Source organism: Heterodontus francisci, chromosome 4 (assembly GCF_036365525.1).
Source record: "Heterodontus francisci isolate sHetFra1 chromosome 4, sHetFra1.hap1, whole genome shotgun sequence".
Taxonomy (NCBI): Eukaryota; Metazoa; Chordata; class Chondrichthyes; order Heterodontiformes; family Heterodontidae; genus Heterodontus; species Heterodontus francisci.
Window position 1 is genome coordinate 174,444,677 of NC_090374.1, and position 17,323 is coordinate 174,461,999.

Genomic DNA, 17,323 nt, shown 5'->3' on the forward strand with positions numbered 1-17,323 from the left:
CAGGCAGCTATGAGATATATCAAGTGCAACTGTTGCTGATATAGTGAGTGCCCTGTTCAGCTGTTTGGTGTGTTGGATGAACTCATCTCTGATAATGGGACTCATAATGCAGGAAGGCCATTGCATGGCATGTGTGCCAGGTGGGGAGTCCGTCACGTGACACTGTCGTCACATTACCCGAAGTCCAATGACATGGCGGAATGCATGGTGCACAATATCAAAGTGCTTATCTTAAAGTATAGGCAGAGGGGCCAAGACCTCAAGGTCACAATGCTGCATCTCTGGGCTACTCCATTGGACTTGGGCTTACCGTCACCTGCAGAGTTGATGTTAAGAACTACCCTGCCCAGTCATCATCTCTCTAAGTTTTCCAGAATAAAGGATATACATCTGTCTAAACAAGGGAAGATGACGGTGTCATATGATAGGCAAGCTGCACCAGAATTAGCTCGAATGCACGTAAGGCAGAAGGTCAGAGTCTTCAACCAGGTGTTGGGAGCTTGGTGTCCTGCAGAGGTTGCTAGGATATGCGACCAGCCTAGGTCATACAAGTTCCAGGTACCTAGTGGTGTGCCTCTCAGAAGAAACAGGAGTCAGCTCAGAGAGATGTATGACAACACTACCTGTGACAACCCTGTAGAATCGTGGATGTGTTCAGATACAAAATTTGGAGATGAATGCACGGAGGATACAAACACTGAAAAAGAAACCTGTTAACCAGAGTTCTGAGTCACCAGAATCTCAAGGGAATCATCAAGACAAGCTCAACACTGTGTTACGACCGAAGTGGGAGGAGTGCACTGTTTTATCTAGTTCCACTTCTTCACAGGTCACAACATTTATTTAAATGTTTACCCAGTTATACACCAACCAGGTTTCTTTAATAAACAACAAAATTATCAGTTTATTATAAAACAAGACTTAATCAGTAACAAAGCAAAGCATTAACACACAGATTGAAATATTAAAGTTCCCTTGTACCTTAGCAGTCCCCCGCCCCCCAACACACACACATATATACCGGTTAACCAAAAAATAGAGATTTTCTCTTTAGAGCTCTATTACAAAAACAAAGACAAAAAAGAATACTTTGGCCAAATACTTGCTAATTCTTGAAGCAAAAATGGGAACAAACGGAAAGATGTCAGTTGTCCCTTTTTGGTCTGGTGTCCCAAATACGCGTAGACGGCTGTCATTGGGACCTTTGTAGAACAGTTCTTTTCAGGCAACATTGAAGATCAGTTTGGCAGGTGTTCCAGGAGAAATGCAGTGACAGGGGTTTCTGGCGGGCCTTCCAGGAGGAATGCAGCATCAATTTCTCTATTTCTTACACTCGCTTCTAAGAACTTCTCAAAGAGATGGAAAAGCTGGCAGGCTTTTCAAAGAGATGGAAAAAGGCTGAGCTGGGGTTTTGTCCTTGGCAGGTTCATTCTTAAACTCCTTTCAAAACTCTGTCCATACCCCAACTGACTGTCCAAAGCAAAACCAAAAACAATCTCAAGAGTCTAGCCTCCTGACCCCTATAAATCTTGACCTGTCATTTCTCTGTAAACATCTCCTCCAAGTCAAAAAGCCCTTGCTGGGTATTTATCTGAAGACAGGTGACTTCCAGTACGGGTTGTTTATAAACCAAGTCCAAAAGACCTTCTGATGACCTCAGTGAAAAAAAATCCATGGCCTTTTCAGTTTTCCCAAGTAAAACAAATAAATATAATTCTAAAATACTTGAATCCTCAACAAAAAACCTAACAGAAAGTATAGAAACACTGTCGTAACATCTGGGAAGAGTCTCACGACAACCAGATCCGGAAGAATAAGCAAACTTCCTTTACGTTTTAGTAACTGTTAAATTTGCCTATCTGTAAATAATGTTTTGTTTATTCATATATAGTTAGTCCAGAACACAACATTGTTGCTAACTGTACATATGTTTTTATCTTTGGAAAAAAGGGGGATGTTGTGGGATGACCTTAAGATCGGACCACCTTAAAACGCTATAAGTGCAGGGCATCAGAGGAAGTGATGTTGAGTCACAGATGACCAGGCAGTTGTGAGAGCGTATGATGTGTGCAGATGAGTTTGTACAGTAACCTTTTATGTATGTATGTTCCAATTCAGTTACAATAAAACCCCAAGTTCATTTTGGATATATACTTGTAGTCCATGCCTCTTAACAACAGATCGCACACCAAAGGACAAGTAATATTACTTATATAATTATAGCTAAAGAATAGTTGAGGCTGTAAATACAAGCTACTCATAGTCCAATCTTATTTTCTAAATGATATTATTTTTTTTTTTGCATACCTCGTACAAGGATTGGAGCCCAATACTCACTTGAACACTGCTATCAGGAGATTCACCAGCAGAATATTTGCAACTAAGAGGTAACAGGCCATTATAGCTGGAATGATCCATGCTCCAGTTATGCAGGGGGGCAGGGGTCTACCATCTTCCGTCAACCCTGCCCCACACGGAGCTAAAAGAAATGGAAAAGATATAATAGCAAAATGAAGATCACTGCTGAGGCTTCATGTATTGATACAGCCTGTGACCAAAGCAGATTGCCACTGATAGTTTAACCTTTGTGAGGAGGGCATAGATAGAAAGCCCCACTATAGACACAGAAGGGGGTAAGCAGAAGTGAGTTACAGGGAGGTCAACCATTAGGAAATTTCATGTGATATCATTAAGTTAAAGCTCTGCTGATTGTGTTCACCAGTGGGATCCCCGCTCAGAAACTGATTGAGTGTATGATTGTAAACTTTCTTCCTTGTTCTTCCCCTAGCAATTATTCAGGAAAACGAATCATAAAATAGTATAACACAGAAGGAGGCCATTCAGCCCATCATTACTACAGTAGCTCTTTCATAGAGCAATCCAGTTTGTCCCACTCCCTGCTCTTTTCCTCCTATCACTGCAATTTTTTCTCCATCAAGTATTTATCGAATTTCCTTTTGAAGTCCTCTATTGATTTTGCTTCCACCACCCTATCAGGCAGTGCATTCCAAATACTAACCACTCATTGGGTAAGAAAGTTTTTCCTCATGCCACCTCTGGTTCGTTTGCCAATCACCTTAAATCTGTGCCCTCTATTTATCGACCCTTCAGCCATTGGAAACTGTTTTTCTTTCTTTATCTAAACCATTCAGGATTTTAAACACTTCTATCAAATCTCCTCTTAGTCTTATCTGCTCTAAGGAGAACAACCCCAGCTTCTCCAGTCTATCCACATAACTGTAATTCTGAATCCTTGGAACCATTCTAGTAAATTACTTCTGTACCCTCAGTGATTTGCTATTATCAATGCTATCACTTGACTTTCAGAGAACCATACAGCACAGGAGGCCTTTCGGCCCATCGTGCCTGTGCCACTCTTTGAAAGAGCAATCCAATTAGTGCCACTGCCTCTGTTCTCTTCCCATAACCCTGCAAATGTTTTCCTTTTCAAGTCTATTTCTAATTCCCTTTTGCAAGTTATTATTGAATCTGCTTGCACCACCCTTTCAGACAGCACATTCAAGATCACAACAACTTGCTGCGTTAAAAAATTTCTCCTCCTCTCCTCTGGTTCTTTTGCCAATTGCCTTAAATCTGTGTCCTCTGGTTATCGACCCTCCTACGCTGGAAATTATTCCTCACAATTTACTCTATCAGTATCCTTTTTGATTTTGAACACCTTAATTAAATTAAGATATATTGATTTATAATACTGAAGGGAGGCCAAATTTCCAAAGTGCAGCTTGAAAGAATATTTAATTTGCGACATAAGACTTGAAGTTAGATTCTACGAAACAAGAGGTAGGATATTACTGTGCTGTTTCTTTAAAAAAAAAACTGGAATATGTATTAATTTGCATAGAATATTGGGGTTCATTGTAAAGAGGACAGGAAAAAGTGTTTGTTGTATTTCTGAACATATGAAAATGACGGTCAGGAAAAGATCAGCTGGTCCATTGAGTCTGTGCCACACGATGGTGGCTGGAGGATCATAGCTAAACACTTCTTCCCTCCCTCCATCATCCTTTCCAACCCTCTCCTCTCCCGCACTCCCCATGTAGCCATGTAATCTCATAGGAGAGGAAAAATGTAACCAGAGCTAAACCCAGGTCCAATAAGGGGAAAAATATACTCTAAAAATTCCTCTCCGACTCCCTCTGGTGATTGAAAGCAGTCAAGGAGATCGCAGGAAATTAAACCTCATTAAACAAATGTTCCCATTAATAATTGATGGCAATTGCAATGAAATGCAACATGGCATTGCTCTGATGTCTAGGATGCATGGGTTCTCTAATTGTTTCTCAAACAACCCACTAGGTTTGGGAGAACACTTTTTCCATTGAGACCCTGATCCCTTTAAATATAATTTGTGTTTGAAATGAAAGTCATTCCTGAATATGCACCAATTCATTACTGAACTGAGTTCAACAACAGTCTTGTACCTGAGTTGACGGATGTTGCTGTGCAGCTGAGAAGCAGAGCTTTGAAAGAGCATCATGAAATAAGGGATCTTTAGTCCAAAATAATATCAGATGGCCAATTCAAATCAAATCCAAACTGGGAGTCGTTTATGCAGAAGGTGTGGCTGGCTGTTAACTGATAGGCTGTATGTTCAAGTACAAGGCTGCAAATCACACTTAAACATGCTCGAATCCAACTACCTCAGTTGGGCATGTTTAGTCACTGCCAGATTTTTTAAAAAATTCATTTTTGGAATGTGGGCCAGCATTTGTGGCCCATCCCGAATTGCCCTTGAGAAGTTGGCAGTGAGCTGCCTTCTTGAACCACTGCAAACCGTGTGATGTAGGTACACCAACAGTGCTGTTAGGGAGGCAGTTCCAGGATTTTGGCCAGCTATAGTGAAGGAACGGCAATATAGTTCGAAGACAGGATGGTGTGTGACTTGGAGGTGAACTTGCAGATGGTGGCATTCCCATGCGTCTGTTGCCCTTGTCCTTTTAGGTGGTAGAGGTCGGGGGTTTGGAAGGTGCTCTCAGAGGAGCCTTGGTGAGTTGCTGCAGTGCATCTTGTAGAAATGGTGTGTAGAGGTAAGTGCCCTGATTTTCTGCGAGGAGGTGTTGCATTCCGGCGTGAATACTGGGAGCCTCCATCACTTATTCTACTGAGGTTCATGGGGTCAGGGAAAGGGGCCACATGGACCAGACCTTTGCTTATCAATAAGAGGCACCCACCACCATCTAATATTTAAAAAAAATTATCCCCTCCCTTATGGGACTTCAGGCTTTGATCACAGCCAGGACACCCCCAAGGTGGGGCCCATTTCTGTTGGCATTAGGGGTTGCCAACCCTCCAGGATTGCGCTGGAGTCTCCAGGAATTGAAGACTACTTTCCATGACACTGCTGGGAGCATTCTCCAATCCGATATTGAAGTGCCTGTTTGCCTGCCAATGGGAGTGGGAAGGCTGGGCATCGTGAGGATGGATGTATCAGGTGTTTAATGGCAGGAGTGTGGTTTGAGGCGGCAAGTCTGGTGATGAAACCTTCGCCCAGAGATGGCAACCCCTGCTGCTAATTCTGCCAGTTTGGGTTGTCCTGAGGTTTTGGAAGGTGCTTTTTTAAATGCAAGAGTGCTACCGCCGAGCACAGCTAACACATTAAAGGATTTAATGTGCAATATTTGCATTGAGTGATTCAGAACACAGTTCCGTGCATTTTCCAGTCTTGTCTCTCAGCAGAGTTTATGGATCCAAATTCAAAATCATATTCCAAAGTGTTTCATAAAATAGGATAATAAGCATGGAGAAACATAAAAGTGATTCAACCAACCTAAATAATGATGAGCTTTTCACTGGATGAATATGGAGTCCAAAATGCTGACAGTTCACAGTGCAAGGAAGGTGCAAAATAATAAAAGGGGGAAAAGATCAAAAATTAAAATGGAACAGGCAATTTCAAACTATACAAGAAAGCCTAAAGAAAAAGATACAGCTCAATGTGAATAAATGTCATTTCCAAGAAGTAACAAACAAGTTTGCATTTCTGTACCACATCCTGTTCCTTGAAACCAACTGTTATGTGGTAAGTAACATAAGCCCTAACTTTGATTCTGCTTCATTCATAGGCCATTCAGGCCCTTCGAGCCAGTTCCGTCATTCAACTGCATCATCCCTTGCCTAACAAAACTCTATCAATCTCAGTTTTGAAATTTCTAATTTTAAGGTTATGCCCCCTTGTTCTGGGCTCCCCCACCAGAGGAAACAGTTTCCCTCTATCTACCCTATCCAATCCCTTATTCATCTTAAGCACCACAGTTAGATCACTTCTTAATCTTATAAACTCAAGGGAATACAAACCTAGTCTATACAGTCTGTTCTCATTATTTAACCCTTTTAGCTCCGGTATCATTTTGTGTGGGAATGGAGTTTGTGGGGTGGATGTAATAGATTAAAATTGGGTTTGAAACCTTACTATGCCATTCTTAACCATTTACACTGGTAGTATTTCCACTAGGTTATCATGGATAAAATAAAGAGTACTATTTATTGCCAGACATCATCCTTATGTTCAAATCCTTCCATGGCCTCTCCCTATCTCTGTAATCTCCTCCAGACCTACAACCCTCTGAGGTCCCTGTCCTCCTCCAATTCTGGCCCCTTAAGCATCCCCGATTTTAATCGCTCCACCATTGGTGGTTATGCCTTTAGCTGCCTAGGCCCTAAGCTCTGGAATTCCCTCCCTAAACCTCTTCACCTCTGTCTATTTAAGATGCTCCTTAAAACCTACTACCTTTTGGTAACCAAGCTTTTGGTTACCTGCCCTAATATCTCCTTCTGTGGCTCGGTGTCTAGTTTTGTTTGATAATCATTCCTGTACTATATTGAAGCTGCTGTATGAATACAAGTTGTTGTTCTCAGTGGGCTTGGTGTGTGACTTGCTGATTCCATTAATCAATTTTAACCGTGAATCTGATTTATTCCATTTGTGGTATCTGGTAGTGGACTAGATCGCGGAAAATAGAGAAACTGTCTTATTCGGGCAGTAATTTTTTCAAGTGTAGACTCAGGTTTCTGATTTAGCTGTTGTTGCTGTTGAGTTGCAGAATGATACTTTGCAATGGGAAAAAAAACTTAAAAAAAAAATCAGGCTTTATGTCAGCAACTTCAGGAATAGGTTTACGTTGTAAAAACCTTCCCCACCATCCCCCCCACCCCACCCCTCCACCAAACCAAGGTCACCCACAGCACTCACGGTCAATTTGATCAGCGAACACTTCTCCATAGATCATCCAGTAAGGCATGTAGAAAATGTTTCTTGCTAGCCGCCAGGACGGATCTTCGTTGGGGTGAAGAATTGCTTGTCGTGCCACTCCAAAGCTCATTAAAATTACCAGCATGATGATCACAAAATACATCATGTCGATCATCTGTGAGAAGCAGTGTGAAAAAAGGTAAGGTTAGTAATCTAGGAACATAGGAACAGGAGGATGCCATTCAGCCCCTCGAGCTCATTTTGCCATTCAATTAGATTGTGCCTGATTTGTATCTTAACTTTATCTACTCGTCTTGCTTCCATATGCCTTAATATTCTTGTGTAACAAAAATCTAGCAATCTCAGTTTTGAAATTTTCAATTGACCCCCAGTCTTAACAGCTTTTTGCGGGGAGAGAGTTCCAGATTTCCACTACCGTTTGTGTGCAGGAGTGATTCCTGACATCACCCCTGAATGGCCCAGCTCTGATTTTAAGGTTATGCCCCCTTGTTCTGGATTTCTCCAACAGAGGAAACAGTTTCTTCCTACTGACCCTATCAGCTCCTTTAATCATCTTCCCACCTCAAATAGATCACCCCCTTAATCTTCTATCCTCGAGGGAATACAAGCCTAGTCTATGCAACCTGTCCTCATAATTTACGCCCTTTCACCCTGGAAAAGTAGGCATAACTTTCTTGTGGAGGCCAACTTGGAAATGATTTTGCGCATTTCTCCCAGCTGATCATTACCTGAGTGAGAGGTAAGATAGGTAATTTATCATCTGGGAAATTTTGTTCTGTACCTACTGGTGTGAAAATGGCATTCCTAATGGGGATTACCTTATGCAGTATCCTGATGGAGGAGGAGAAAGTTGGGGAGCAGGAAGATAAATGGAAGGGGCGGGGAAATTCATGTGGCAGCATAGGAAGCAGAGGAAGAGTAGGAGGATATACAGCTGCCCTTTGTTCCCCCTACAAATTTGTTGGTATTTGAATTGAATGACTTGGCTGCTCCCTTAGACACCAGACTACATATCATTTTACAAGTATGTACTCCTGGGAACATACATCTGGAAATTGCAAGCATGTTCCTCACAGGTTGTGCAGCTGCAAGTTCTGGAGTGCAATCCTGGTGGACTAAGCTTTGTGGGACCACTGAATATCAAAAAACAAGCGAGGCCATTTTCTCTGAGTGAACTGGTTTTTAAATCCATTTGTACCGTAATAGAAAGAAAACATTACAGACAAAGCATTCCTATTCTTCACAACTACTTTATGCGCAAGATAAAAAATCTCATTGAACTACTGAAGTCAGATTGGGAATCTAGAATTCAATTTACAAAAGTGAAGTTCAGCGTTCATGGAAGACAGTGCAATGAAACCAAACTTATCTGAAAAAAAATCTGTACCTCTGCAATTATTTTCAAAGCCAGATGGGAACATAGGAACAGTAGGTGGCCTTTCAGCCCCTCGAGCCTGTTCCACCATTCAAAGAGATCATGGCTGCTCTGTATCTTAACTTCATTTGCCTGTTATGGTTCTGTAACCCTTAATACCCTTACCCAACAAAATCTATCAATCTCAATTTTGAAATTTTCTGTTGACCCCCAGCCTCAACACCTTTTTGGGGGAGAGAGTTCCAGATTTCCACTACCCTTTGTGTGAAGAAGTGCTTCCTGACATCACCCCTGAGCAGCCGAGCTCTAATTTTAAGGTTATGCCCTCTTATTCTGAGCTCCCCCACCAGTGGAAATAGTTTCTCTCTATCTACCCTATCAACTCCCTGAATGATCTTAAAAACCTCAATTAAATCACCCTTAATCTTCTAAACTCAAGGGAATACAAGCTTACTGTAGGCATCTTGTCCAAGTAATTTAACCCTTTAGCTCCGGTATCTCTGACTCCGCGCTGCACACCCTCCAAGGCCAATATGGTTAATACAGTCAAAAAAACTGAATAACGGCTTTATTTTATATTGTGGTGCTTTGAAGGAAGGACACAATGACTATTTATAAGCAACTTAGATTTTTCAAGTCTCATGCATTTACATTAAGCTACATAAAATTTACAGCACAGAAACAAGCTAATCAGCCTAACTGGTCTATGCCAGTGTTTATGCTCCACACGAGCCTTCTCCCACCCCTCTTCATCTCATCCTATCAGCATATCCTTCTATTTCCTTTCTCCCTCATGTATTTATCTAGCTTCAACTTAAAATGCATCTATGCTATTCACCTCAACCACTCCATGTGGTAGTGAGTTCCACATTCTCTGGGTAAAGAATTTTCTCCTGAATTTCCAATTGGAATTATGAATGACTATCTTATATTTCCGGCCTGTAATTCTGGTCTCCCCCACAAATGGAAATGTCTTCTCGATGCCTACCCTATCAAACCCTCCATTAGGTCACCCTTCAGCCTTCTCTTTTCTAAACAAAAGAGCCCCAGCCTGTTCAGTCTTTCATGATAGTTATAACCTCTCAGTTCTGATATCATTCTTTTTGTCTTGAGCCGAATTTCAATACAGAGATGACTTAATAAGTAATTCTCCGCTCCCCCTCACCCCATCCCCCCAACTCCGATCTCTCTGTCCTCGACCACCTACACTGTTCCAATGGAGTTTGATGTAAGCTTGAAGAACAGCAACTCATCTTTAAATTAGGCACTTTACAGTCTTCTGGACTCAACACTGAGTTCAACAATTTCAGATCATAACCTCTGCCCCCATTTCTTCGGACGGCAGATGTTGGTTATGGTTCTGCTATTCCCATTTACACCTGCTCTAGATCCATCTTTTGCTTCTTTACTTGCCTCATTAGCACCTCCTTTTGCCTCGCACCATCATCCCTTTTGTCATTTAATCTCTCCTGCTTTCCACCCAATCATAGACCTCCCCTTTTATTCTTTTCCACACCCCCCCCCATTTTCTTTCCTCTGTATTTGCTTAAACCTGTTACATCTCTAACTTTTCCCACTTCTGATGAAAGGTCATCGACCCAAAATGTTGACTCTGTTTCTTCCTCCACAGATGCTACCTGACCTGCTGAGTATTTCCAGCATTTTCTGTCTTTATTTCAGATTTCCAGCATCCGCAGTATTTTGCTTTTGATTAAGTAGCTTATTCATCTTACCATTTTTCCAATCATCATGACATAAGGCCCCAGATACTTGTTGACCCCGAAGATGTCTAATAGGCGAATATACCAGTAAATGATGTCGACGCAGTAGATGACTCGACCATAGCTCATGTATGGCTGCTCCTGCAGGCGTAGCACCATCCCAACAGAAAAAAGCAGGATAGCCATGAGATCCGTGATATTCCAGTATTCCTGCAGCCAGACCTTCACCTTCTGCAACAGTTTTCCAGGCTCTGACATCAGGATCTGATCAAGTCAAATTACTGTATCAATTCAGTGGAAAAGACCAAAACAGTAAATAATGGCATTCTGGTTGGGCAGCATTGAGCTGTATTGGAGCAAAAAAGAGGATGAAAGCTTGTTCCCAGGCCTTACCCATTCATGGGGACTGGAAATGTCGAGGCAAGAAATACTGGAGAGTGAATCAAGGCATATCAACTTACAGTCAGTTCAAGAGTAAAAGTGTCAGACAGTTCATTCCAGCCATGCAGTGTATGGCCAATTGGCTAGTACGAAGGGGAATGGAAGAAAAATCATTCAAAAATTGGCTCAAATTTGTAAAAAATTGCCTGCAAGTGTAGATGTTATATTCTAGTCCGTTCTGACAGCTCCTGTACAATTGGCTTGTTTGTCCACAATTTAGTGACACCACCAGATAATAAACAAATCCATGGTGGCTTAATGAGCTTTTCTAATACACTCTCCCAATTGCTATGCTTTTGTTGAAGTTTTCATATTGGCAATACCCAAGTGGGGAGATGCTACCACTATTGTTAACTTCATTACCACTTGCTTGCAGCTACACCACTTATTTTCTAATTGCAAACTCTTAGTAATGGAGAGCTACAACTAGGGGCTGAGCATTGTGGCCCTAACAGGTTAGCAAAGGTAGTGATGATGATATAATACTACCATCCCCACCGTCCCTCTTCAATTCAGTTTGCATTCAAGCCAGGCAGAACAATCGAAATGTGGAGCTTATTCAAGGAGCAGCTACTGCGTGTCCTTGATAAGTATGTTCCTGTGAGGCAGGGAGGAAGTTGTCGTGCGAGGGAGCCGTGGTTTACTAAAGAAGTTGAAGCGCTTGTCAAGAGGAAGAAGAAGGCTTATGTTTGGATGAGACGTGAAGGCTCAGTTAGGGCGCTTGAGAGCTACAAGCTAGCCAGGAAGGATCTAAAGGGAGAGCTAAGAAGAGCAAGGAGAGGACACGAGAAGTCATTGGTGGATCGGATCAGGGAAAACCCTAAGGCTTTCTATAGGTATATCAGGAATAAAAGAATGACTAGAGTTAGATTAGGGCCAATCAAGGATAGTAGTGGGAAGTTGTGTGTGGAATCAGAGGAGATAGGGGAAGTGTTAAATGAATATTTTGCGTCAGTATTTACAGTAGAGAAAGAAAATGTTGTTGAGAATACTGAGATTCAGGCTACAAGGCTAGATGGGATTGAGGTTCACAAGGAGGAGGTGTTAGCAATTTTGGAAAGTGTGAAAATAGATAAGTCCCCTGGGCCAGATGGGATTTATCCTAGGATTCTCTGGGAAGCTAGGGAGGAGATTGCAGAGCCTTTGTCCTTGATCTTTATGTCGTCATTGTCGACAGGAATAGTGCCGGAAGACTGGAGGATTGCAAATGTTGTCCCCTTGTTCAAGAAGGGGAGTCGAGACAGCCCTGGTAATTATAGACCTGTGAGCCTCACTTCGGTTGTGGGTAAAATGTTGGAAAAGGTTATAAGAGACAGGATTTATAATCATCTTGAAAAGAATAAGTACATTAGAGATAGTCAGCACGGTTTTGTGACGGGTAGGTCGTGCCTCACAAACCTTATTGAGTTTTTCGAGAAGGTGACCAAACAGGTGGATGAGGGTAAAGCAGTGGATGTGGTGTATATGGATTTCAGTAAGGCGTTTGATAAGGTTCCCCACGGTAGGCTATTGCAGAAAATACGGAAGTATGGGGTTGAAGGTGATTTAGAGCTTTGGATCAGAAATTGGCTAGCTGAAAGAAGACAGAGGGTGGTGGTTGATGGCAAATGTTCATCCTGGAGTTTAGTTACTAGTGGTGTACCGCAAGGATCTGTTTTGGGGCCATTGCTGTTTGTCATTTTTATAAATGACCTGGAAGAGGGTGTAGAAGGGTGGGTTAGTAAATTTGCAGATGACACTAAGGTCGGTGGAGTTGTGGATAGTGCCGAAGGATGTTGTAGGGTACAGAGAGACATAGATAGGCTGCAGAGCTGGGCTGAGAGATGGCAAATGGAGTTTAATGCGGAAAAGTGTGAGGTGATTCACTTTGGAAGGAGTAACAGGAATGCAGAGTACTGGGCTAATGGGAAGATTCTTGTTAGTGTAGATGAGCAGAGAGATCTTGGTGTCCAGGTGCATAAATCCCTGAAGGTTGCTAACCAGGTTAATAGGGCTGTCAAGAAGGCATATGGTGTGTTAGCTTTTATTAGTAGGGGGGTCGAGTTTCGGAGCCACGAGGTCATGCTGCAGCTGTACAAGACTCTGGTGAGACCGCACCTGGAGTATTGCGTGCAGTTCTGGTCACCGCATTATAGAAAGGATGTGGAAGCTATGGAAAGGGTGCAGAGGAGATTTACTAGGATGTTGCCTGGTATGGAGGGAAGGTCTTACGAGGAAAGGCTGAGGGACTTGAGGTTGTTTTCGTTGGAGAGAAGGAGGAGGAGAGGTGACTTAATAGAGACATATAAGATAATCAGAGGGTTAGATAGGGTGGATAGTGAGCGTCTTTTTCCTCGGATGGTGATGGCAAACACGAGGAGACATAGCTTCAAGTTGAGGGGTGATAGATATAGGACAGATGTGAGAGGTAGTTTCTTTACTCAGAGAGTAGTAAGGGCGTGGAATGCCCTGCCTGCAGCAGTAGTAGATTCGCCAACTTTAAGGGCATTTAAGTGGACATTGGATAGACACATGGATGAAAATGGAATAGTGTAGGTCAGATGGTTTCACAGCTCGGCGCAACATCGAGGGCCGAAGGGCCTGTACTGCGCTGTAATATTCTAATTCTAATTCTAATAGAAGTCAGCCCTACTTTTGCCACGACTTAGAAACTCAGCTTCCTGAGTCCCTGCAATCTCCAGAAACATAGAAACATAAAAAAATAGGAGCAGGAGTAGGCCATTCGGCCCTTTGGGCCTGCTCCGCCATTCAAAAAAGATCATGGCTGATCGTCTAATTCAGTACCCTGTTCCCGCTTTCTCCCCATAACCCTTGATCCCTTTGGCATTAAGAAATATGTCTATCTCCTTCTTGAATATATTTAATGACTCGGCCTCCACTGCCTTCTGCGGTAGAGGACTCCACAGGTTCACCACCCTCTGAATGAAGAAATTTCCCCTTATCTCAGTTCTAAATGACATACCCCATATCCTGAGACTGTGACTCCTGGTTCTGGACTCCCCAGCCATCGGGAACATCCTCCCTGCATCTAGCCTGTCTAGTCCTGTTAGAATTTTATAGGTTTCTATGAGATCCCCTCTCATTCTTCTAAACTCTAGTGAATATAGGCCCAGTCGGGAAAAGGGTCTAGAGGGCTGATATTGTCGGTTATATTCCAGAAATCCAGGCAGTGAAGGATAGAACTGGAGCCAATCTTTAAACACTTTTATAAGCTTTTATTTACAGAGTACATATTACAAACATGTACCTCCTAACCTAGACACCACAGTTTCAGTCTGTTCCTATTTATAGGAGCACAAGTGAATCTCCAGTTAATGCACACCACCTGCATACAATAAAACACAATTAATATACAATTAGCAATGTCAACCTACCAGCAGCATCGTTTGTGTCAGTGTCTACATTCAGATGAGTTGGCTATGCCTGATGTGGCAAAGCTTAGCTCATTGTTATCTTTCACCTGCCACACTGTGCAAGGGGCCTAAGACTTCTACTCCCTGCTCCCATCGAAATGAGCAGTAACTAAGCATAAAGAATTTCGTGAATGATGTATTGGAGAGAATAAGTTCTCATCCTTGAGTTCAATTCCCTCCATGGCCTCGCTCCTCCCTATCTCTGTAATCTCCTCCAATCATAGCACCCTCTGAGATCTCTGAGATCCTCCAATTCTGGCCTCTTGTGCATCCCCGATTTTAATTAGTCCACCATTGGTGGCCATGCCTTCAGTTGCCAAGGCCCTAAGTTCTGGAACTGCCTTCCTAAGCCTCTCCGCTTCTCTTAGCTCTCTCCTCTTTTAAGACATTCCTTAAAACCTACCTCTTTTGACCAAGCTTTTGGTCACCTGTCTTAATATCTCCTTGTGTGATTCAGTGTCTGACAATGCTCCTGTGATGCACCTTGGGATGTTTACCAAGTTATTGTTGACAGTGGGCACAGGCTCATGACACACTCATTGACAACCAGAGCATACGTTGTTTTCTGCATTTAGGAATAGCTTACCTCCCGCATCTTCTCTATACCGAGTGTGAAGATATAAGAGATGACAATCCACTCCTGCACTGAGGGCCACCGCTCCATCTTCACCAAAACGATGTAATTAAAAAGCATCAGATAGCCAAAGTACGCCAGCTGTTTTATGGTAAACACACAATAATATATCAGCAAAAGGTTAGCTGATATCTAGGACAAATAATTAGCATTGAGGTCTTGGTAATTTGGAGGTAAGGAATATAAGTACCACAAAGCTCTCGAACGTCACTGGCTGGAAGTTGCAAGGTCAGAGGTCGTTGGAGGTGGGGGCAGTCCCAGGAGAAACATTCCTTTGATGGACCAGGGTCACATTTACCCCCATCCTACTCCCAAAGGTGCAAAAAAGAAGGAAAGGGAGAAATGTAGGAACAGGAGGAGGCCATTCAGCTCCCCAAGCCGGTTCTGCTATTATGGCTGATTTGTAACCTATTTCTCCAGCCTCCCCTGGTATGTGTCGGAGCTCATGCTCTTTGGTCCCGTGCCTCTTACTTCTGTAATTCCTTTTCTCCTCTCCTCCGCCATTAGTGGCAGAACTTTGCCAGACTGGTTCTACTCTCTGGGACTCTCTCTCCAAATGCCTCCACCTTTGCTACTCCTCTTCATGCCTATAAAAGGTATCTTCAAACGTTACCTTTTCAAATGTGCTTTTCTTCATCCTTTCCAATGCTTCCACTGCATCATCGCAACTGCTTCTCCTCTGCAAATTGTCTTGGCATGTTTGGAATTTTAAAGACACTAATGAAATGCAGGCTGTGTTGTTGTAGTTAGGTATGGTTACTAATAGCTGGGATGAACTACAAAAATGAAGAATTCTGCATATGAGCCTGAGCTGATTCTAGCAGGCGATGGTGATATTGTCCAATATAGTAAGTCATGAAATCTTTGATCAGACTAATAAAAAGGAGTAAAACCCCACACTTTCCACCATCTAGAAAGACAAGGGCAGCAGGCATACGGGAACACCACCACCTCCAAATTTCCCTCCAGGTCACACACATCATTCCAACTTGGACATATACTGGTGATTCCTTCATCATCACTGGGTCAAAATCCTGGAACTCCCTTCCTAACAGCACTGTGGGTATACCTACACCACACGGACTGCAGTGGTTCAAGAAGGCAGCTCACCACCACCTTCTCAAGGGGCAACTAGGGATGGGCAATAAATGCTGGTCATACCACTGATGCCTACATCCCAAGAATTATTTTGTTAAAAAATCTGGTTACCTAGTTAATAACTGACCAAACACACCCAACTGAAGTGGTTGGATTTAAACATGTTTGAGTGTGATTGATAGTTGTACTTGAACATACAGCCTAACAGTCAGTCACACCTTCTGCATAAATCACTACTAGTTTGGATTTGATTTGAGTTGGCCATCTCATGTTATTTTGGACTAATGATCACTAAGAAAAAAGTCCATGTACCTAGAGCATTGATGCCTGTCCTTCAGCCTTGACTGTTGCCAGGGAATTACCAATAGCATACAATGTGAGAATTGCACTGTTATACATGCAAGTTATTATATTGTCTGCAATCAAATCTTCATTCTATTGCTTACCGTGTGAAACCAGAACTTGACAATAGGAGCGTTGTAGAATTCGTAAATCTTTCTCCCAAAGGGGATCATTCTATGTACAGTTGGTACTTCCTCTTCATTTTTCTTTCGAACCGATTCCGCATTCACCCCATCCAGCATTGCCTGAAAGCAACAGATGTTCACAGCTCTGAGACTCAGCCTTTGATAGCCCAGTCTTATGACCAAAGTTAATCTTTGCAAAAGCCCCTGAATTTCTGCAAGGGGCTTGTTTCCCCACCATTGCCAACCATATCTTCAGCAGAATCCCCCTGCCTAGCAAAACAGCAAAAACTGGGGGGAGAGGGGCCGGGGAGATGTTCTGCTGAATTTATGGTCATGTCAGGAAAAGCTCAATGGAAATGAAAGTTAGGCACTCCAATTCTTTGCTGATACTCATGGGTAAGCCTTAGTTGTAGGATTTAACAGGCTATTGGATCTTAGTCTCAAAATCCATGTACAGGATCAGAAATGGAACCTCTGGCCAGTATTCCCTCTCTCCACATCCCAACAACAAAAACTTGCATTTATATAGCACCTTTAATATCGCAAAACGTCCCAAGGCACTTTACAGGAACGTTATTAGACAAAATCTGACAACAAGCCACATAAGGAGATATTAGGGCAGCTGACCAAAAAACTTGGCCAAAACACTAGGACTTAAGGAACATCTTAAAGAGAAAGAGGTAGAGAGGTGGAGAGATTTAGGGATTGAATTCCAGAGCTTAGGGTCTTGGCAGCTGAAGGCACAGTCATCAGTGGTGGGCCAATGTGCAAGAGGTCAGAATTGGAGGAGCACAGATATCATGGAGGATTGTAACGCTGGAGGAGGTTACAGAGAGAGGGAGGGGCAAGGCCATGAAGGGATTTGAAAACAAGGATGAGAATTTAAAAAACAAGGTGTTGCCAGACTGGGAGCTAACTGGGTTAAAGCTGAGACCATCCTGGA

At 42.7% G+C, this 17,323-nt stretch overlaps 1 protein-coding gene across 1 annotated transcript in view; it reads right to left on the minus strand.

Annotated features, from left to right (window-relative positions):
- trpm3 (transient receptor potential cation channel, subfamily M, member 3) overlaps positions 1-7,376 on the minus strand; it is a 33,199-nt gene extending 25,823 nt beyond the window's left edge. The window contains exons 1-4 of the mRNA XM_068029054.1: positions 7,211-7,376; positions 6,921-7,088; positions 4,443-4,481; positions 2,338-2,479 (exon numbers count right to left, since the gene is read on the minus strand). Of these exons, the coding sequence (XP_067885155.1) occupies positions 2,338-2,479; positions 4,443-4,481; positions 6,921-7,088; positions 7,211-7,376 (515 nt within the window). The remainder of the gene's footprint in view (positions 1-2,337; positions 2,480-4,442; positions 4,482-6,920; positions 7,089-7,210) is intronic.
- Positions 7,377-17,323: the final 9,947 nt, after the last annotated feature.